Here is a 23,716-nt window from a genome sequence, read left to right as displayed (position 1 = left end):
TTTTGAAATGTAAATTAAGCTCCATAGTTAATGCTTTAATTTTGACAGCCCTAATATATGTATATCTAATTTTCATCACATATTTTACAGCCAACAGAAAGTTCACTAACTCAAGGAAATTGTTATATTACTATTATTAAATATATAATATATATACTATATATAATAACTATAATTCATAATTTAAATATTGAATTTAGGTGGGAATGGGACTTCTTAAAAGTATTTATGAAGTATTTATTTATTAATTAATATGTAATATCATCGTTTTTGAATTGATATACAGCACTGAATTCAACTAACCTTTCTTTGATACTAGTTATTGAGATGCACCAGTTATACAAGTTATACTCCAGTTTTGTGTGTTTATTTTAGTGTTCAAGTATGATGAAGATTTACCCTTATCATGTGACGTTGCCAGGTAAACAAGTATAGTAGGTACATAAATGGGAAAGCGGTGTCCTTAGGGTACAGAATGAGTCAGACATGGTGTAGAAGTAAGAGATGGTCTGTGATGTGAGCTGTTTACTGTCGTCTGGCAATTGGCATTATTTCCCGCAAAGGAGATTAGTAGCAGTAAATTATGCATATCTTATTTTCTGGATTATCCCAGCCACTCAACTATATTATCTCTATGGATAATCTTTTAAAAGTCATCTTATTCGGACTCTTTATAGCCACTGTTGGTTGTTTTTCTTTTTTCGAAGTCCGGTTTGGTTCTGTGCTAGTTTTAAATGCTGCGTTGTCGCACTACTTTAGCTGTGATTATTCCACTTCAGATGTTTATAGGGAGTAGCTTTGCTGGATGGGCGCAGTAATGAGCGCAGGCGAAAACCGATGGAAACCACTGTAGTGTGTGTGTCCGTGTGCGTATGTGTGTGTGTTTTTCCTGCATGCAAATTTGAATGGGTGGCCTTGTCTTGTCCAGTGGTGCGATTAACAAGACATAGACCTTTGCTTGGGCCAAATCATACAGTGTGCATTCATGCCATTTTCAAGATGCTCCAATTATATCTGCCAACCATCCACATATTGGCCAGATTTAGAATAATAGCATATCTATTTCCATTCTAATGGTTGACATTGCTTGGCTTATCCATGCATGTATGTCGATTGTGCTTTTATGCTGTGTGCTCACACATGTTCCCAGCCACTTACTGTGTGTTGGAGCCCTTCGTAGTCTTGCGTGTGCGTATTTCAGTACGTGCTTGTGTTGCTGTCTGTGCATTAGTTTATTTGTGGATGGGCATTTGTGCAATATGAACCTTGACATATGAGCCTTGTTTATATGTATTACAATACACAGTGTGCACTTGCTATGTCAAAATTGTGAATGAGCCCAATTCATCTGTGTTGGCATGTGCCCTAGTGTACTTGCACACAGTCAGTGTGTATGGGGTTTCAAGCAATGCTGCAGCATGCAGGCTTTGAACCCGGGGTCAGTTCCATGGCGGCGGCAGTATTGGGGGATGGCAGAGGAGGGGGTGTTGACCCTTAGCTTAGATAGCCTCTGTGCGGCGCATACTCCTCCAACCCTTCCTGACCCTTCTCCCCGTTTCTCCACAAACCCTTCCTCCCCCTCATCCATGTTGCCTGGCCCCAAGGGCCCGCAGGCACTGGAGACGTACGCATGCTCACCGTGTGAGGCTTTGTACACGACCATGTATGTGTGTGTGCGTGTGTGTTAGCATGTAGATGAGTGATACTGTTTCTATGTGTGTGTTTGGATCAGGATCTGTGGATAAATGAAGCAGCAAGGTCTGTCTTGTCGGCAAAACCTGACACTAGCAAGGTTTACGTGGAGACTTTTTTGCCATTTGAGTGAAATCATTCCGATTGAAGATTTCTGGTCACCTGCTATACAACCACGACTGTCACACTCACCTGCTCTTTATTTTTTGTACACGCGGAGGGAGCAAGATATGCTAAGCTAAGTTATCAGGAGAAGTTTACTTGCATCGAGACACATACAACCGGGCACGTTAAGGGTCTGCAGACCACTATCTTAAGGCCTAGATAGACCAAACCGATATCGGAGGTCGAGATGCGTCGTGGCGTCTGAATGCGCCGTCTGATTGGTGTAGTGACCACCATCATAGTGTTGTAACTCGTCAGTAAGCGTCTGGTGCGCATTTACGCATGTTGAATCGGTGTAGCCAGTCGTGACATTTGGTCATTCTGATTGGCTGTTAGCTAGCAAATCAGCGCTCGGAGCACCAACGGGAAGTGACAAATGCGGCTAAACAGTGAGCACGCCTTCGCTGCCTTAATTTTCTTACAAGTACAAAAGCGAGGGTTGACAATTTAAGTATTTTACAATACCATGTCAAGAATGTGATGGTTTACTTCGCGTGGGAGTTCATCGTGAGCGAGGAATATAGCCGAATGCATTGTTTACGTTTTTATAATCCACCCCCGGCCAACAGCTTTCCGGTTGGATTTTGGTATGGAAGGGTATTACATCTTATGCACGCAAAGAAGGTACTTTAATGGTCAGCGTCGCTGTCTGTCGTTGCGGTGTATTTTTCCATCGTGACGTGCCGACGGCCGGCCGGACGCCACAGGGGGTAAGCGTCTGTCACTGTTGGCCAACGTCGTTTTGGTCTATCTAGGCCTTTAGACTCCAGTCACCAGTAAATCACATCTCTCATTTAGACACACTTATATTCACACCTAAGGACAATTCAATTAAAGTGACCTGCATGTTTTTGGAATGCAGGAGGAAGCGAGACTACAGCAACGCGAGCAAGTACATGCAAACTCCAGACTGGTAGGCCGAAGCCCACTCAGAGCCATCCCACTGTGATGCTGATGCAACCAGTAGTTCTGACACAACATGTTTTATTATTACGTACCGTATTATGTTATTTTTGCTTTACACCTGAAACTTACTCAAATGCATCAGTCAAGGAACATCCAAGTCGTTTGTGACAGATGCACAAAACTACCAACTGAGAGTCTTACAAAGAAATCGAAGCAAAACAGGAACAGGAAGTGAAAATGGCTTTAACTCTCGCCATTTCCATACCAACACCCCCACTTCAACAGAGCTCCAATCTCCACATTGGCTTCCATCACAATACTATGGTTCCATCCTCAGCCTCGCCTTCCATGCGCAAATGATACATAAATAACCAAGTCTGTCCACCACCCAGGCAAATTCAAATGCACCTGTCAAAGTGATGAAGCACCCGCCCGCAGGGAGGCATTGTTTAAATTTTTACTCCACTCGTCGCAAAAGTGAGATTCTAATTATTTCTCTCACTTTAAATTAAAGCCAAGTGAGGCAGAAGTACAAACCAAAGGGTATCAGGGTCTGGGTGCAGGAGCGGGGCTTCTTTCCAAGTACAAATATTGAGAATGCTAGGAAAAAGCTAAAAAAAAAATGTCTGGGACAGTCAGAAGTCATTTAGGTGTCATAGCTGTCAAGAACTTCAACCAACTATTTTAGCTTTTATTATTATTAAGGCCAGAGCATGAGTAGAATGTCCTCTTAGAAAAACTTATTATATTTCTGATAAAATTAATCAGCTTTTTTTTGGGGGGGGGGGTCTGGGGGGTCAACGAAGGTTGTTTTGTGGTAAAAGTAGCCTTGATGTTATCAACTGAGGTGGGTATTTCTTCAGAATAACGAGCCGGCCCGTCACTGACGGACGACTGTTTTGCTGATGTTTGAGGAATGATGGCACACTTTTAAAAAATGACGGACTAAGCTCTGACTGAAGTGGATTTTCGTCTGTCAGAGTAATCATCACAAACCCCATCTGTGTCCGCGTCAGTGATGGTCCATCAGTCCATCACTGACAGATACCCGTTTTGTTGACGTTTTTTGGGAGGAGGGGGAAGACGGACTGACAGACCATCTGACGGACCGATGGACTTCTGACGCACTAACCAACAGACTCAACTGACGGACGGACTGACCAACTGACGATTACAATTCCGTTCATGCCGAAAAATGATGGAATGATAAATGACGGACGGGTACCCTTGCCGCTGATGGATGACAAAAGACGGACCAGCAAAATTTTGTAAAATGCCCACCTCTGGTTATCACCATGGAGCATTTGGGTGAGCTGAATGGAATTGGAAGTGTTAGAGCCGCCAGTGTGTGGCAATTGGATTGGCCTGCCCATTTTTGCACACAAACCTTTAGTAAATCTGCCCCAGTGTATCTAGGGATTTAGCCCAATCCCAGGCACTAGTTTGTTACCCAAAGGAGATAGAGTATATGGTTATTTAGAACACATTATTTGACCACCATTCAGCTATACTTAATACATACTATATAACCCAAATAAGTACATTACAGTAGATGCTATAGTTTTTACTTATAATTTTTCTCCTTTTTTTTTTTTAAACATGACTTGCACATTTATATGTGGACAGTTTTATGTTGAAAGACACAAATGAAAATGATTGACTGGGGAAAAGAGTGCTTTTTTGTATGTATTCAGATGAGCTCTGCTCTAATTTGGTAAGCAGAAAATTACATTTACCCTGAGAAAAACAGGCTGACTGTCTTTGTGAACCACGTCTGCAGCTGTGCCATCCACACTTCCTGTGCCCCTGCCCCACTTGCCCGTCCTCCATTTGCCGTAATGTCTACAAATCCTGAAATTTATGTCCCTGCTGCAAAACATGGTTTGCCATTTATAGTCCGCAGCCCAAATACATAAGGTCTGTCTCTCATGATGCCAGTCAAGGGACTGATGCAGACTCTATCAGATTTCTAAATACAGACCCTAACAATAAATCCCAGCTTGATTGGCTTTGAATTGGGTTAGCTCACTTGAATGCTATCTGCTTAAACCACAGCTGGCCTGTCTGCTCCATGCAGGCATTGAACCTAAATCAGTCACTTAGTGCTATCAAATGGAACAATGGCGGAGGGGAAAGAGCACTCAAACTCTTGTTAGAAAGCAAGAAGTCACGCTAGCACCATTGTGGAACAAAAACAGAGCAGAACAGTCGTAGTGTAGAGCCTCTTAATACTCTTTGCAGTTGTTTTGTCTTAGCCGTGAGAGCATTGCATGAAATGGCGTCACCCAAACCCCACACACAAACACATTTTAAAGCTTTTGTTTGGCCTCGTCAACTGGATTTCACATGCTAATTCGCATATGACCGTAGCGTGGCGAACCAGAAAAGAAAAAAAATGTCTTCTCATTCAAGGCAGACTCATGAACACCACAAGGAGACATCCAAACAGGTGCGTTTAACCAAAGTGACTTCCAGCGATGCCAGCTCTAACCATAAAGCCTCTGTTTTTACTAGCTGTTCCGATCCTGGACTAGAAACTTGATTCTCACCAAAAAATATGAAATTAAAAAACGGGCAACGGGACTGAGTTTGTTTTAGATATTAAATTGGTTGTAATTGTGACTGAGTAGTTTGGCCACAACCAACTGAGACATAACCAGAGTTTCTAGCGTATCATTTCACTGTTTTTGAAAGACGAGTGAAAATAACTGTTTTTTGAAGTGATTTCGCCAAGTTTATGTCAAATGTATGTCTAAATATTTGCTTAAAAAATAAGGCATGTTTTCATTGTTTTTGTTCGCTTTCTATACAACAAACTGACTTTTTCAGTTCTCATTGCTCAATTGCCAATCTAAAATGTTAAAAACGAAAGATATACCGTTTATTTTACGCTTGGTGTGTTATATTTTGATTGTTGTGGACACAGTAATTGTAATTGGGAACTGCGCATAAAGTGCTCTGAGGTAACATTATCAACAAAAGCCAATTTTGCTTCATGTTGATGAGCACTGTTTCACTCATTTGTCTGCATATCAAACGTTCGTCCTGTTGAAATTTTTTTTTGAGGCCAATAAGATAAGCAAGCAATGTCACATGGTTCAATAGACTTTTTTATGCTAAGGAACCTAATACAGGGTCAGAATCCTGTGATTAATTTGGACCGGAGAATAGCTGTGAAAACATTCCTAACTTCTTGCTATTGTATCCGGTACACTCTAAAAACAGTTGTGTTAAAAAAAACACAATTGTGGGTCAAAAATGGACCGATCCACTAATTGGGTCAAATTGGCCCACCTTCTTGCATTGTTTTGTACAAAACAGACCAATTTTGTGGGCTATTTTATACAAAACTACCCACTGGGTCGAAGTGACCCAAGTAGTGAATCGGTCTATTTTCGACCCAAATTTTTTTAATTTTTAACCCAACTGTTTTTAGAGTACATGGTTCAAATATTAGAAATCATGGGACTTAGGTGAAAAACTTGACAAAAATACAAGTTAAATGGAAAGACACTTGCCAATGAAAACATAACCTATTTGGTGAGGGTGATAACACCAAATTAGGATAAATACTAACCAAATAGACCGATGGCTGGATCGGCACATGCAGTTCGGGTGTGTGCACATGCACGCGCATATGCACACAGAGTCAAATGAGCTCATCCTGGCATTTTACTTGTAGGGACTCTCCCCAATTTCCACAGAAAAAGAAAAATGCATTCATTACATTTCGGAATCAGGGGTTGAACCACACAATGATAGAAAGACAAGAACACAGACGCACACACACGCAAGTTTGACAATGACATCCTTTCTAATCGCGAGACTGCCTGCTCTGCAGCTTATGCAGTTGCTCTAATTACAAGTGAGGTAATAGGCCTCACTGTTTTCTCTGTAAAGTGCCTTGAGTTGTATTTGGATAAGTGTTTAGAGGTGCCAGCTGACATCGATACACCACTAAATTAAACCTCTCCTTCAGTTTGACCCTGACACTCGCGGCCCGTTGAATGAGCAGTTATTTTCCCTCCGACAGTTTCTGTGTTTTCAGACGAGTTATAATTATGCCACCAATTATGGGGTCACCTTGAATTTTGCTGTTGATTAAGTTTTGTGACTTCACTTGTTTTTGTGGCCTTTTGCAATTCCATGCATTTTACACAGCATTCTAATGTGGGAGTCGATTTAAATGCTTTTTCTTTCCATCACATTGGATTCATCAGAGAGGTGATACAAAAGAAACACACGTGAGTGTGTGTTGTTCACATTCTGTGTAAAATCCACCAAAATTGTGCACTCACGACACATTGGAGCCTTTACCAGTGCACACTTTCAGAGAGAGCTTCCATGATCTTCACACATGGATGACTTCGAGTTACATGACCTATATAACATGTTACACGCTCTGCTTGCTGCCTGTGTCTCACCCTAATAGGGAAGGGCAGAGCATTACAGGTGTGTAAGCCCCAAATATATATACACGCACACACACACACACACGCGCACACACACAGTGAGCAGGCCTGCCATCAGGATTAAGCATATGTATGCATGATCACGAATACAACCTGCTACTGATTGGGCCCCACAGGATTCATGTACTAGTAACAATTAACATCATCTAGTGAGCTCCAGCATTACATTTATTAATTTGATGTGTCAATGAGTTCAATGGAAACTTTTAACTTTCCATAATTTTCAAGGTGTACATTTTATTTTTCTTAATTTGACAGATGTTGGGGAGGTGCATGTAATATTTGAGAACATATTGACATAGATAATGTGATGTTGTGTAGATTATGACGTTGTCACTTCGCTCTTTTCATATTTTTGTATGATTTTTTTCAAAGGTGAACTTATCGGTGAATTAACCGATTATCACATTTTGAACAACAGATTACATGTGTGTTATATTGTGTTATGCAGAGGCAAAGTAGACTAAATGCTACAATAAATCTCATTGTGTGTGTGACTAGGTGGCAGTCTACGATTATATCTGGACAGCAGAGAACCCATTGGCTGGTTCTGCGACCCCCATAGATGACCCACATAAGGAGTCTTTTCCCCTACCACAGGGAGAGACCAGCACCCACGTGGCTATCTACACGCTCTACGTAAGCGGGCTCAAGCAAAGATACAGACATTTCCTCCGACAACCGGATGGGGCCATCATTGAGGTACGGCATTTAGGAGTCACACTTGCGGCATTCAGTGGAAAAAGCTGAAAAATCAAGCACGATCTGTGTCAAAAACATAATAAAGTTGCTTTTTTTTTTAAATAAAGTAATAAAGTAACAATATGTATATATTGGAATATTTTGTGAAAGTGCATCTAACGTTATGCCCTGCCAGTTGTGTTTGTTTTTCATTTTTTCGGGTTAATCCAAATGAAAAGTACAAGATAAAGAGGGTGGAAAGATGGATGGGATGCAGATTCCCAACCACTCCCTCTTTTCATCCTCACCCTACCCTCACTCACGGTGTGGAGGGAGTGTGATGCAGCTGCAATATCAAGTCCAATTCACAGACAACAGTACAGCTGTGTGGTGCAAGAGGGCGAATAGCAGCACTACTAACCTGAAGAACTTGAATCAAAAGGTTTTCCTTGGGCAAAAACAAATGTAAAAGGCTGTTTCCTTCTCAAATAGAAGAGAAAGGATTTGCCCCCAGAAACAAATCATAACTTCATTCAAACGATCAGTTGTAGTCACTGCTTACCAAATACCCAACTGATAACACTGTATTGAGACTATGGCTTGACAACAATGCCAGCCTCGCTGAATCAACAGAGAGAACAGTTGGGGAATTTCATTACATTGCCAACTCTTTCATCCGACTTTTGACAAGACGTTGCGGTGTGAAACATTGCTTCATTAGTGCTACGTGACAAGTGCTGCATTTATTCCTTTCCTCAATCATCCCTGTCAGCCCTCCTGAGAGCAACCTGCATCATCCCCACTATATTAATATTTGGAAGTTTGACTGTCAGAGAAATGTGGGGACAAGGAATGAGGTGGGGTATATACATAGGCGCTAACAATTAGCTCTGAGGGTCTGTTATGTCCTAATAGTCCTCTGTCATTATTTGACGGATGAGGAGTGTAAACATGCAACATGGTTCTATCTCTGGTGTGCGCGTGCACGCGCATAGCCTGCAGACCTAGATCAGATGCCCCGGCAAAAAACTCACACAAAGCACTTTGTCACAAATACATGACTGAATAACTTCTGTTCTTTTAATGGAGAAGAGCTTCATAAAGGCCACGTTAAGTGAAGGATGTATGCATCCCGTGGGTGCTTGTGTCTGTTCTTTGCAACCTCACCACAAGAGACGCTGATGGCATTTCACCCGCTGGTAGAGGGAACCCACAGCATCCGAAAGAATGGCGTCGACGAGAGAGTACGACTCCATCCCCACTGCGCCTTACAGCTCTGACCTCTTCTGCATATTCCAAAGTAATCCTCCCCTGACTATATGGACTGGTTTTATGTATATGTGAGCACCCGGGAATCACCAAGGGGCAATCCTAGCACTCAGAAGCCCACTTGCGCTGATTTTTATTAGCGGTTTATATTCTGGGCGCTGAGTACAAATTGGCCTCCAGATGTACAGTGATAGCTCTTCAGAGATAAATAGCAATAAAAGCAAAATACATAAGAGAATAGAAAACAAAACAAAAAACAGCTTGATTATGGGAATGTATCAATGGTTCCAAAAGCAGAATTGAGATTTGGTTCTGCACCAAGATCAAACTAAAACCCAACATGTTTTGCTGTAATATCAAATAAAAAAATGACATTGGCCCAATGGAAACCTTTTTGCAAGTTTGTTCATGAATAATATAAGTATAGTCAGTTACTGCTTCAAAAATGCAAATAGATTATCTGCCGTTAAGTTAGACTCTTCTACGTTATTACCTACATGGCAGAGAATGTGTTTTTCTTTGAAAAATGAACTTTTTTCAGTTGTCAAATCTTTGGTCAAACCTGCCCTCTGAGATCGACAGTGATACAAATATTTAACCTGATTTGAATATGTAATACCGTGACTCCACTCTCTTCCCAGCTAGTTACCAAGGGTAATTGTGCTCCCTAAGAAGGCTGCTTCCATTTACTGAGGCAATATTGACGGATGGCTCATTTCCTTTAAAGTGCTCTGTTTTCATAGGCAGTGTCCTGGACGCCAATGCCCCGGAGGAGTCGCTCCTCCCTTAGACTAACATGACCACAGCTCCGGGGGCCAGCGGCTTTGCATATTACTCACACATTTACAGCCTAAATTTGTCTAAACGAACATCTTAACAATTAAAGTCCCGGAAGAATGGCCCTGAGCTATAGACATTGTTAGACACTGTTTGGAAGGAACCCAACAGTCAGGTGTGTCCTGTTTGCTCAAATGTGAGAAAATGAAAAGCAGCCGTGCAAAAATGAAATGTTTCTATTGTTTGTACAGCTATTATTCAACCAGTTACTGTATGTTGTTTGAAGTGTTTTCTCCCTGCGTTGAAAGATTAATATTTGGTGTGCATGAAGTGGTGCAACTGTGTAGTAAAATGTCACAATAATGAGGTCTTTATTGACTTCTACTCAAAGAAAGTTAATATTAATGATCCCTCATATGGTCTCACTCTGCATGTGGCCCTGGGCGCGTGTCTGTGATATTGACCATGCTGGTGGAACTGTGGAGCGGAATCACAACAGTACAAAAAAAAGACTGCCATCCGTGTGCTCGCACGCAGCAAAAAAAAAAAAAAAAAAAAAAAAAAAGACATTGAAGGTAAAGTGAGGTGTAGCTTTGCAAACACTCATTACCTATAAAACAGATGTTCCACAGATGCCATCTCACAAAAAGCACTGCTGACAACAACAGTTATGGCCGAAATGACGCAGGGAACTGCATCCATATAACCGAGGACCTTCAGTGAAGGCCTCATAAGCGCTCTGTCTGCAGAAACAAGATGGCTGATGAAGAAATTAATGCAGGCAAAGTCATTATCTTCCCTCCTAAAACCACAGTGTGTTTATGTCCCCCCGCGTCGCTCTTTTCCTCGCGGGCTAGCACTTAAGTGTCGACGGACAACTGTGCTCTCGTTTTTGTCTCCTCGCTCCATATGGAAGGTGGCGGCATATGCAAAAACTGGCTCAGCTTCTGTAAAACTTCCATTAAAGATGCACAACTAAGGCTCCGCCAGCTTGACTATTACCTCTCCCCGCAAATTATTTATGGCACCAAAAAAAAAAAAAAAAAAAAAAATGCTGATGAGGAGTATCTTCGCCGACAAGGATAAATAAAAAAACACTTTTCACTGACAATTTCCGCAGCACTTTTTCTCTTTTTTTCTGGGTGATGTGGTGAAACACTTTTGGAGAGGGTATGCAGTTTATACACATTGCAAACGCTTTGTTGCATTATGCATTGTGCTTCAGTCTGAATTTGTAGGTTTTTCAAAAAAAAAAAAAAAAGCAAACGTATCGGGTCACTTGCCCGATAAATGCTTCATTCAAGACCACTGGGATCTCGGTGCTTACCATCCATCCATTTTCTTCCACTTTTCTGGCATCAGTTAGCGGCAGCAAGGAAACTCAGACTTCCCTCTCCCCGGCAACTTCAACCAGCTCTTATGAGGGTACCGCGAGGCATTCCCACTCTTCACCGTGACAGACCAATGCAAAGTCCGCATCACCACAGATTTTCACTATCTTCTTTCAATCTCCTGCTCTTCTCTTCCATCATTTGTGAACAAGACAAGCGACTTGAATTCCTTCACTTGGGGCAGAATCTGAACCACTCCACCCTTCACCGAATGAGAACCTTGGCTTCCGATTTGGAGGTTTGGCTGCAAACCGCTCCAGCTAAATAAAAGATTGCCGCTTGAAGAATATAATAGAAACACATCCTCCGAAAAATGCAGAGATATAATACTGCGGCCACCACACCGGACTCCCTTAATGCTGCGGCCTGATAACCCATGAAATATCTTCACTTTGTCACCACCACTCTACTGGCGATCCATTTGGGTCTTCGCCATACCAATATTGACCTAATTTAACATGCAGAAAATATGAAGAGGTTAACCTTTTGAAAAACACCTTGCAGCAACAATAATTGACAAAGCACATCAATTCTCCCCCCGCCTTTCTTTTTTTGTAATTACTCCGGCCCACGTTTGATTGCCGCTTTGGTGCTGGAGGACCCACGCTTCATTTGCCATGAGGTCATCGTCAGCCCTCAGAAATAAAGTATGAATCTGATTCATAAAGCGGGTGTGCTCTGCATGTCGTGTGTGTGTGTGTGTGTGTACGTGCGGGGGTGCTTGTGTATGTGTAAGGCTACAAGACAGAGGAGAATGTCCTTGGCTGTATACTGTATGTTCCATGAGGAGATTAATGCCTCCCTGGCAGCCATATCTGCTAAGCAGGAGGACTCCAAAGTACACCGCATGTAATTATCTGGCAAGTTAGTACAAGTTTTGGATAAAGACTCTCTCTGCGGCACATTTTTCAACTTGGCTGCTCTATCTCGGCAATTTGCAACTGTAAAAAAAGCATGTCTGGTGACATTTTTCAACATGGAACATAAATGTATGATATGGATTCACAAAATAACAGATATTACCTTTGCTAAGGAGTTTACACTTTGGTGGTGACTTGACACTTGGTTGCCAGCCAATCGCAGGGCACACAGAGACAAACATCCGCACTAGGACCTAATATGATAATTATAATTTTTTGATGACATATATACATTTGTAGTTGTGTTTTCAACTCAATATTGCTATAACTGTTTAAAACTAATAGTAGGCTATAATGTTTCTTGTAACTGCATGGCCAATGATCCATTCTATTTGTCACATGACAGCCCATAAGACCACACAGGACAAGATGGACAATCGCGCAGCTCGCGACTCAAGTGCATTGGTCCCCCCCAAAAAAATTTAACTGCTGGAATTTGGAAAGGAAGCAAAATACATACTAATACATAATTAGGGCATTCATAAGCTATTAGCTTCAGCCCTAAGTGTGAGGGTTGGGGAAAGGGGGACCCAAATGCAGGCAGGCAGGAGAAGCAGGGCGTACTCAAGAGTGTATTTATTAACAAAAACAAAACCAACACAAACAAATCTTGAAAAATCCAAAACTCAAAGTAACAAAGAAACACTCAGAAGCAAAACATAACACTGGGAGAAACAAAACAACAGGACAGCCTGTTGGACTAAACCAACAACTAGGAGAACACAACAGCAACTATACAACAATGACCCGACAAGAACTGAACACAAACTAGCAACTTAAATACAAGCACACTGACGAGACAATGAGAAACACCTGGACAAGAGACACAAGGTAGGAGGGAGCTGATTGGCCAACACTTGGGAGTGTAAGCCACACAAGTGGACACAATAATCATGACGAGACAGACACAGAACACTGAGCAAAACATGAAACTAAAGAAAGCCCAAAACCAAAACAAACCAAACATGACACTAAGCCTTTCGGCCTGCCACAGCATTCGATGTGTAAATTTTTATTTGTATGTATATGTGTGTGTATATATTTGAATGTGAATAGGCTGTTCATTCATTCATTCATTCATTCATACATATATTTCAGGCAGGCAGCCGTCAGCGTATAGATATCAATACACTCTTGAACAAAAAGTAACTGCCATTAAAAAAAATGTTCATTGGCCCCCATACGTTCAGTTCACGTTCGCCCAAAATATGAACAAGTTTTATATATAACAATGTATATATATATATATATATATATATATATATATATATATATATATATATATATATATATATATATATATATATATATATATATATATATATATATAAATAATTATGTATATATAATTATGTATATATACATTCATACACATACACATCATTTGTATCTAAAAATAATAGTCATGGGTAAGGTTTACATTTGTTCGTTCTAGATTAGCAAACACTTTTGTTTCCCTTTTGTTAGCATGCATGAGTTTGGTATCTGTCAAGGTGTTCAATTTAGCATTTGCTAATGATTCGCTCAGGTCATGTTTTTGTACATTTGTTGACGGAGAAAGCCTCATTTATTGCACATGTATGTTTTCCTGAAGGTGATTGGTGACCTGGAGGGCTTAGACAATGCAACCAGAATGGCGCCCTTTGCAGGCCAGCGATCAGAGCCTCGGACGATGCACCAGGAGGGCTCAAGCGTCACCCGCCGGCTACGGAAAAGAAATAAGCTTTTTGGACGTGAGTGCTGTAACAGAATTTGGTCTGCATGTTTTTCCACAAAATGATAACACATAATGACAAGTACACATTGAGGAGATGCCACTGACTCTTGTCAAACACGCAAGCCTGCTACCTGCGCAAACATTTTCTTCCCGCTGTTTGTTTAACTGAATTTGCACAGTTTTAATGGCGGCCCTGTTCCCTCAGGGTGTCCCCGTGTTGAGCCAGTAGGAGGAAGCAGGTGTGACTCCAGTTAAGAACCAGACCTCAACCAATGAGAGAGAAGCAAGGGAAGAAGGCGTTTGGACACCAAACTGTTGTCATGTCACTTTAACAACTGCCATTTTGACTCAGGGTTTGAGGTAGTGTTTGAGCTTCAGCACTCTTTCCCAATTTAGCGAGCCCTCCCACACGCACACATCAGACTTTACATCCATTTTCTATTGCGCTTTTCGTCATTAGGGTCATGGGTGAGCCTATCATTGCTGTCGATGGGCATCCATTCAAAAAGTCAGTCCAAACTATTCACACTCACACGTGGACTATTTACAGTCTGGATGAGTCATTCGTGTTTTTCGAATGTTGGAGGACTTTCTCGTTTTACATGGGGAAATGTAATATTTCAGTAAAGCAATATAATTGGGTTAATTAATTTACTATCTTAAAAGGATGTCAGGTTAGGGCTCCGATTGATTCCTTCTAACTCGAACATTGTTTGGAAACCATGTTTTCACATTTGTCTTATATTCATGTGGATTGAAATGATGAAGGAATAGATACTTTGAGATAATAGTCCATCCATGTTAAAGCCAGAAATTAAACCCAATTACAAGTAGAGGGTTTAAAATTGGTACAAAACTAATTTAACTCAGAGATTGCTGATGTAAAAGTTACTAACCTCAAATTCAGTGATAAAATATCAATATTGTCTTCCCATTATACGGGATAATATTCCAGCCAGCTTCATGTGTATTGAATATGTGTCTCCTAGTCAGTGCTTAGCGTAATGAAGTGGTTCACAAATCAGGCCATAATGGCTGCCTACTTACACATATTGCTTAATTAAAGGTTGTGAGCTTATTAGCATGTGTCCCAGCCACGGTGCAATGGGATGATGGGGATCAGGGGCAGATGTCATAGAGGGACAGTCTTTTAAAGATTTTATAGATAGCTAATCTGTCGTGCTAAACTAAAATCAGGGCATAATAATAACCTGACAGTTCTATTAATGATGATTCTCCCTTTCGGAGAGCTATTACACATCAGGGCCATTTTGGATTTGTTTGCATGAACACAAATTTTTTTGGCCTTAAAGTTGATCCTTGTCTCAATGTTCAACCCTCATAGTAATAACACATGAACACAAACAGTTTTAATGCATGTATTCAATTTAATTCACGTTGGGTTTAAAAATAGGGTTGGACTTACAAAGTAGGGTTTCAAAGTAAGGTCTGGGTTTCAAACTAGAGTTAGGGTTTCAAGGTAGGGTTTCCAACTTAGAGTTAGGGTTTCAAAGAAGGGTTTACAAATAAGGTTAGGATTTCAAAGTAGAGTTAGGATTTCCTAAGTAGAGGCACAGTATATATATATATATATATATATATATATATATATATATATATATATATATATATATATATATATATATATATATATATATATTTGCTGTATATTATTAAATTTATTATATGCATTTCACTCCTAAATAATTGCATTTGTTTTTTCATGAGAGCGTATTAGAATTTGGATTAAGTGATGAATTCACATTATAATGTAAGCAAAATATTCTCTTTGTAAAATAAGCAATGCAGCATTGTAAATAGCTTTCATGAGCAATGCTGAGCAAGTTCCATGACCGTATAATGTAATTGAATGCTGTGTGAGTTTTAAAATAGTGCGCTTGTAGGTTTTTTATTTATTTATTTTCAATAAACGACATAAACTTTTCTTCTTATCTGCTTCAATATTTGTTCATTTTTACTGATCATTTTGATAAAACGCTGTTTTATGCTTTTAGTGTGTCCTCACCTTTTTCATCCGACCAACAAAGCCTTTTACAAGTGATGCTAAAGGGTGCAGCAGCAGAGTGGCTGAAGGTTTCAAATATTTGATTGCTGAGGACAAACATTATTTCCACACAATCTAAATTTCAAATTGATCCCTGGTAGAAAAAAACATTTCTGGGGGGAGAAAGACATGCCCCCTAGGTCTCAGCGCCACACATCTGCTGATTTATGTTAAAAGCAGAAAACCTTTTTGCAGAGCTTTCATGAGGGAACTTTGACTTTTTTGAAGTTGAAGAAGTTGTGTTTGTGTGTGTGCGTCTGCATCTGCTCTGCTCAGAGCCAAGTCAACCTGGGGATGTAGCCCGAGTGACGTGGGGAGGAGGTGGAGGGATGAAAAAATAAAACACTTTGTACGTAGCCCTCAGCTTGAGGTATTCACATAACACGGTTTGCATTCAGAAGTGCTGTCGAGCTCATTATGCTTCTCGTTGAGATTGGCAACACTTTGGGCAAAGCCTGATTCAATTGAATTAAACCCACCAAAGTAAATCAAAGGCATTCAAATTCACACTTTGACTGCTTTGAGTGAGTTGTGTCACTGTGTGTGCGTGTTTGTTTTTTGTAATTTCAGGACTTTCATGATTGATTTTTTAATAACAAAAGAACTATTACACTCACTGCTGTGCTTTACACTCTGAAACTTAATTCACATATTATAGAAAGTTGTCACATCACACTATCAAACACTATCAAGTGTGCGAATTGAACTATGCTCACTTGACCTTCCATAACAACATATTTAATACAGAGGCAGTTTTCGAGAGAAGTTCTTGTGAGTTCAATTTTACATTTCTATTTTTATTTATGGAAAGAGTGGAGGGCGGTCCACAACACACCTGTCCGTTTTTTCGGACTTGTCATATATATATATATATATATATATATATATATATATATATATATATATATATATATGTGTGTATATGTATGAAATATCGGATTAGCAGCAACCAAACTGTATTCAATCTGACAGAACAAGTGTTACACCATTCTTTTGTTGAAAAGCACTAATATGGAAATCAGATATACATTCTAGACCTCTGTCAGGTGTTTTTGTCCAATCTGTATTCTTCTTCGCTGACCCTGAACATGATATCCTGGTGCTTAAGCTGTGCAAAATGCATGCAAAAGGAAGCGAGTAAGGAAAGAGGGGCTGTATGAGCATGTCAATGTTGTGCCATATTTCAGTGGCATCTGGATAGATCATGTGCCTGCCTGCACACATATTTATTTATTTGAATAGAATCGGGCGGGCAGATGTCCTGCTCACAGGAGAAATCATTTGCAGTGGGTGAAAAAAGGGAGGGGAGGTGGAGTGAAAAAATATATGAATATGCAAATTTAGTCACAGTGTGGAACCTTGTAATGAGTGGGAAATGTAGACGCCATCTTTCATTATGCAGAGGTCATTGCTTAATGCCAGGCAGCTGGGCCCAGCTTCTTTTCTCTGAACCCCCCCTCCCTCCCACACCCGAACCTCTACCCACCACCACCTCCCACCCTCTCCTGTCATCTAACAGCAACTTGAAGCATAGTGTGCCACAAAGGAACATGGCACACATCCACATGTGGAGTGAGCACAAACTACAGCGGCACCTGATAGCCTCTATCATTGCACACCAACTTGCACCGACTTTCAGTGTTTCACAATTAAAGATGTGCACGGCCAATTCATTTGACATTCATTTGAAACCCTTGTTAATACATGATGCATATTTATATCCTGCTACAATCCAACAGATATGTACTTTACAAAAGTGTATTTAATAATGCACCTTATGTACTAAATTAAAATATGACCTATTCCCATTTAGCTTTAACAGTTCAAACGCAATGAATTCCTATACTTATGTACAGTTATGACTTAGCTGTGCATCTGTTTATGGCAGTCCGTTTTTACACTCTAAAAAAAAGTACCATGGGGAACTGCAAAGCCGAGCACATTAGCAAGACACGCTAACCATCAGCAACAATGGACGTGAACTAGGGTCTTCTGTATTTACTATGGGAGCTGCATTTTATCCACTGGGACACTCAGGGCAAAAAGAAAATCTGCAGCATATACTTCAGTGTACAGAGCTAAGGCATAGAAACAAGTTTGGTTTTTGTTATTTCATTTTCAGTTGTGTTACATGGTTGAATGTTACATGGATGCCATGGTGACAAATCCACACGACCAATGACCAAGCAGCAGCGGTTTACATTAGTGACTGAAAAATAAAGCTTCAAATTCGCTTCACGAACCAGTTGTTGTATTTTTTTTACTCCTGTAGATGGTACTCTCTGTTCAACATTATACTGAAATCACACTGACTTGCCATTATTCAAACCCCTTTATTTCAACAAACAGTGCCATCAAGAGGAGTAAAAAAATACAATAACTGGTTCATGAAACACATTTGAAGCTTCATTTTCCCATTGCTACTTAATATTGCCGAAATGGAACTGCACCACAAGTGAAGCTGTTTTAATAATAGTACCAAGTTAGTGCCTGTTTTTACCAATGGAAAAACGTGTCAGTGGTGTCCATTGATGTGTCAAGCTGACTGTGCAGTGGAAAATGATTTGAAAACTGTCTGTCACTTGTCATATTCATGTTGTTCTTCCACTTTTCTTTTTGATCCACCCCGTAATGTTTTGTAAATGTATGAGACAGCGCCTCCCCTAACAACATTACAACGGAAAACATTACTGACATTTCCACTGTCATTTGCCTGACATTGAACAATCAGCCCAATCATTGGACAGACTTTTCAAATAATCCCAAGTTTCAATGCTAAAAATGTAATGAACTTCACGGTTCATTGGCTCTGACATTGCTTAATTAATGGCCGCATTTAAAGTACATAGGGCCTCCGTAATTGATTTATATGCATGATTTGCACATACAGCTGTTGGTTCCTGTAGGAGAGTCATCACTCACAAAGTGGCACCGCTGATGATAGTGTGGCAAGGTAACAGCGGAACACTCGGTTGGCTCATCCAGCCTTGGGAAAAATATGACACATTTAGGGAACTTTGTTTTTCCTTTTGCCACATTTGTCTTCATCTGGGAGCCTATCTCAATTGACTTACAGCACGAGGCAACGTACACCCTTGACTAGTTGCTACTCAATTGCAGGGCAGAAGTAATACTATGACATTTTGTGTTTATGATTAAAGAAAATCCTGATATGAAAAATAAGGGTTAACTGCAGTTAAGATGACATATTTGGTCATTTGAGTCTTTGTGTTTTCTTTAGGAATATTAACCGATACACACTCTCCAGAGGAAGCAAAAGAGCATAGTTGCTAGCTACTGCACTACAAAGTACTTTGGTGTTACGATTTTGCACAATGTTTGAAGCAAAGGTATACTAATAAATCTATAACAAGTGACACTGCAGTACGTGTATCATAATTTTTTCAAGACGGGTAATTATATCTTGCATCCAACTTGTCCTCATAATGTTTGCGGGTGGGCTGGAGACCATCCTAGCATACTTTGGACTGGAATCCCAAACTTGCAGCCTTGAGGTACTTTTTCATAAGTAGGTAACCATCATCACTAGATCCGCACATTGTTGTCAAATTATTATTATTGAGAGAAACATAGACATAATTTTATTGCAGATAAATATATCAAGTATGGTTGCTCAATTCTTGTTAGCATGAATAGACCTTTTAAAGAACTGGAACCTTTTTCATACTTGAAACTTCCAAGGTAAAAAAATAAAAATAATATATATATATATATATATATATATATAAAACAAACATAGCTGACAAGCTTGATAAGTGTGTCATTTAATTTCAGGGGTGCATCACAATCAAGATAGGAAGCTAAAGAGTTAATGTATTCTTTCTGCCTCCACTTTGAGTCATTGCGATATCACTTTTTTTCCTTTCATTCATTCACCAGCCTGTTTTAGATGCCTCCCTCATCACACAACACACCTGATTCAAATCAAATGATCGTTAACAGGCTTCTGCAAAGCTTGCTGATGAGCTGAGCTATTGAATTGTTTGTCAATTAAAAAACGTGATTGCTACAAAAACATTTAGTCAGGCTACATGACGGAAATGAAGCTGGGAGACAGAGGGAATGTGGGGGCTACAGAGAAGGATCAGCGAATAAAACATTATGCCAGAATTTGTGAAAAGCCAATAATCAGTGTGGCGTACGGGAGGAGTACTATATCAGAGCGCCAAATCAATATCACATTACTTTGAGTATGAGAGCATATACAAGACTCATCAAACTGATTATATTTGATGCTACAATGGCAGTTTCATTTACTGTGGCCCTCGACAATCACTGCTGTTCAATTACCAGTGCTGTGTGTGAGCGAGAGCATAGGAAAAAAGAGGAAATAAATAGAAGGGAGTGACAAAAGAAAAATAGAAAGACCACAAGACAAATGGGTGTTTATTTGACTAAATAAAGCCATGGCTGGAATAGAAATGAGGGATAGTGTGTCACAGTCAAGCTCTGCTTAAAAGATGACTTGTTTCATCTGACATTGAAATTTCATGAATATATTTTCCAAAGGGCTCCACAAAAACAAAATTCATCATGAAGTTTGTGAAGGCCAGAATGCCACAGCAAAGATTCGTCAATTTCCTAATGGATTGTGTGGCAATGTTTAGTATTATGCCCCCCCGGCGTGCTTACAAACTACAATGTTCCATTTCTTGTTTTTCCAAAATACTCTTCAAATATTCCACATAAAGCATTTTATACAGTTCTAATTTAGGTTGAATTTTATGCTATCATTCCTATTACCTGATTTATTATTATTGTTGTTGTCGTCATTTAATGTGTGTAAAATAAGTACTTTTTTTTGCGAACAATATTGTCTGTTTTCTTTTTTTATTCCAACTTTAAAGTTTCACCAGCCCCTTAAGGAACATCAGCCCAACTGTTGCCATGAATAGCTTCCTCCAGTGAAGCCCCCCCCTAATAGCTCTAAGTCTTCAATATGGGGCCATCAGGAGAAACAAGGCACCGCAGCTTCTTGGATGATTAAAAAGTCATTTTCTTAACTGTCCTCCCAGGATTTGTGAGCGTTTTTTTTTTTTTTTTTTTTTTTTTTTTTTTTGGTAAGAAAACATTAAATTGCTCCAATCAAGCATAAACGTCTCCTGCTTGTGCTGCTGTTCACATGGTGGGCGCCTTTTTGTCATTCTTTTCCTTTGGCGCTTTTCCCAACTGCCTTGATCAACAATTAATAGTTCAAATTGCCTCCCGTTACTTATGGCTGTGCGCGAGAGACAGATGCTGAGCAGAAAAAGAATTTAACCGAACACGGTGAATTTGTTATATAGGGTCAACTCTATCTTTTCTATGGCTCCTGCTCTTCTTTCTCACTCTCCCCCACTCTCGTTTTTCACACAATGACCTTTAGTGCTCGTTTCTTCATTGTGGGGACAGGCCGTGGCCTGGCATCTGATAGAATCAATATTCTATTATGATAGTGCGTGGCGCGTGTGGAGCTTTACAACTCCACGGTAATAGTCTCGCTATTTCATCCTGTGGCAGCAATGGCCTGAGGGATCATTTCCGGCTTCTCCAGGCTCTATGCTCCCAGCGTCGCCCCCTTTCCATTAACGTGGCAGGCCTCTGCCTACCAGGGGACAATCTGTGTGAGAGATGGATGGGGGCCGCAGAGAGTCCAGCCCAGGTGCAATGTATGACCTGCATGCAATTGTTACTCATGTAGCTAAGGTATAAAAAAAAAAAATGAAAATGTTTGCAATATCTCTTATTCTATCACAACACATTTTACACTATTATCTTCTCTTGAAATCAAAGCAGGTGGAGGAATATTTGGAATTTATTTGATCAATGTTGACAAATATATATGGTATTATTAGATTTGTGATAGATAAAATCAACCCATCATTGGTCATGTTCTCTGTTTGAGCCGAATGTCATTCTTGGTTTTTGCTATCGTGAGTATATTGTGTATATTATATATCTGTGCTGGTTTATTTACAATCATGTTCCTCTATCGTGTCTTCTCTTTGTTTATGTCCTCACATGTTGATTAGAATTGCAAATAGAACACACGTGATGATGTTTTGTTGTGTCTCAAGCCTCTTGAGGTATATCGTCATGGGACTGCTTTACACTCAATTGCCAAATGATCAACACATTCACATACATTTATGGCTATTATATGAACGGTCACAGGAGTTTTAGATCATTCGTTTGATTTCTGTCAGCCTGAGCATTAGAAATAAGCCACGGGTGAGCAGGGGTGTGGCATCGAGGTGGCTGGGGGTCAGGAGGGGTGAGTCGTGGCGAGTCGAGTAGGGTAGATGATGTGACCGGGGGCACTATAAGGTGTATCGAATAACCGTGTGCGTTTTGACACGGTGTTTTGGGTCATTACATGGTTGATTACATGGTCAACTATCGTAGCTCTGATGTCATCGGTAATTCTATTTCTTACTCGTCTTACAGCCATAAATGTGTATAGTGTGTTGATCATTTGCAAATAGAGTATTTGTGCTTTTAGTTCGGCAAACTCTGTGAGTGGCTTGGCTCTGGTGATAGATATTAGTTTTAGAAATTGTATTAGAAAACTCAGTGTTAGAATTTAAGTATTCAGAAAAAAACGAATGCAGACTGTGTCAATCTGGGGAAGAAATGGCAGGCTCATCAGGATTTTCTAATCCTAACATGACTTTCTTTTTGCAAGTGAATAAAAACATGCACCCCTGCTAAGGTGATGAAAAGAAAAGATAAGTCGCAAGGAAACAACAGGTTTTATGACACATGAAAAGGCAGCTGTTGGTACCAATGAGGCCTATCATTGTTCATCATGCCGTACTGTACTAGCATGGAGGGAGTGCTAAAGTGAAATGTTAAGCTATTAGAGATCATTGCAGCAGGCAGACCTCCTATAAAAGATTAATGCCATTACAGCTGCCTTTCTCAAATAATTAACTTATGTGAGTATTTTACACTACCCGATGTAGTTAGGCTTTCAAAATCCTTGCATTCAAATGTCACTCGGGTGTGGAGTTTTGATGGGGATTTTTAAATCTTGGCCAGTAAACATGAGATTACCAGGGCATGTAAGGGTGAAACAAAGCTGTTATGGTGTCATTGCGGAGTTTTCTGTTGAAATTCTTTTCAGCGTAAACGTCAGCATTTGTTATAAAAATACATGATGCTTTTCTGCTCGATGCGTAATATTTTGCCACAGATGTCAAGAGCAGAGCCTTTCAAGCTTATGGTCAGAGCTCAAGTGCCCTTTTTGCAACACTTTAATATTCCCCCTGAGCGCTCGCTCACATCTTTTCACAAAATAGATTTTACCCTCACTCAGCCACTGTCTCATTTCTTTCCTGTGGACCAGCAGTTGTCCCTGACAGCGTTCACGTTCCTCATGTGATTGAGAGTCGTGTGATTGGAGGTGTGTGTGATGAAGCCCCGCTCATCTCCTATTCATCATGATGTAACCGTGAGCAACCCGGATCTAAATTACCTTCGTCTGGCATCATTCCAGCACATGCTATAAATGAGGTAATCGTCCTTGACTATAAAATTAGCATTTTCCAGACTTAATTGCTATCATTACATTTTTTTGCGTGCTTCTATTAATTTAACAGAATGGGTTGGATCAGAGGCTTTTTTATGGTTATAATTTGCAGTAAAAAAATGCATTTGCA

The 23,716-nt window shown here is 40.1% G+C and overlaps 1 protein-coding gene across 1 annotated transcript in view; it reads left to right on the top strand.

Moving 5' to 3' along the window:
* ofcc1 (orofacial cleft 1 candidate 1) overlaps window positions 1–14,900 on the top strand; it is a 60,710-nt gene extending 45,810 nt beyond the window's left edge. The window contains exons 15-17 of the mRNA XM_086021208.1: window positions 7,737–7,937; window positions 13,868–14,006; window positions 14,196–14,900. Of these exons, the coding sequence (XP_085877334.1) occupies window positions 7,737–7,937; window positions 13,868–14,006; window positions 14,196–14,245 (390 nt within the window). The 3' untranslated portion in view covers window positions 14,246–14,900. The remainder of the gene's footprint in view (window positions 1–7,736; window positions 7,938–13,867; window positions 14,007–14,195) is intronic.
* Window positions 14,901–23,716: the final 8,816 nt, after the last annotated feature.

The sequence above is a fragment of the Filicampus tigris genome, chromosome 21, assembly GCF_054856515.1.
Source record: "Filicampus tigris isolate MCC_2025a chromosome 21, RoL_Ftig_1.0, whole genome shotgun sequence".
Lineage (NCBI taxonomy): Eukaryota > Metazoa > Chordata > Actinopteri > Syngnathiformes > Syngnathidae > Filicampus > Filicampus tigris.
The sequence above is the reverse complement of the archived record's forward strand: the minus strand, read 5'-3'. Positions and strand labels throughout refer to the sequence as shown.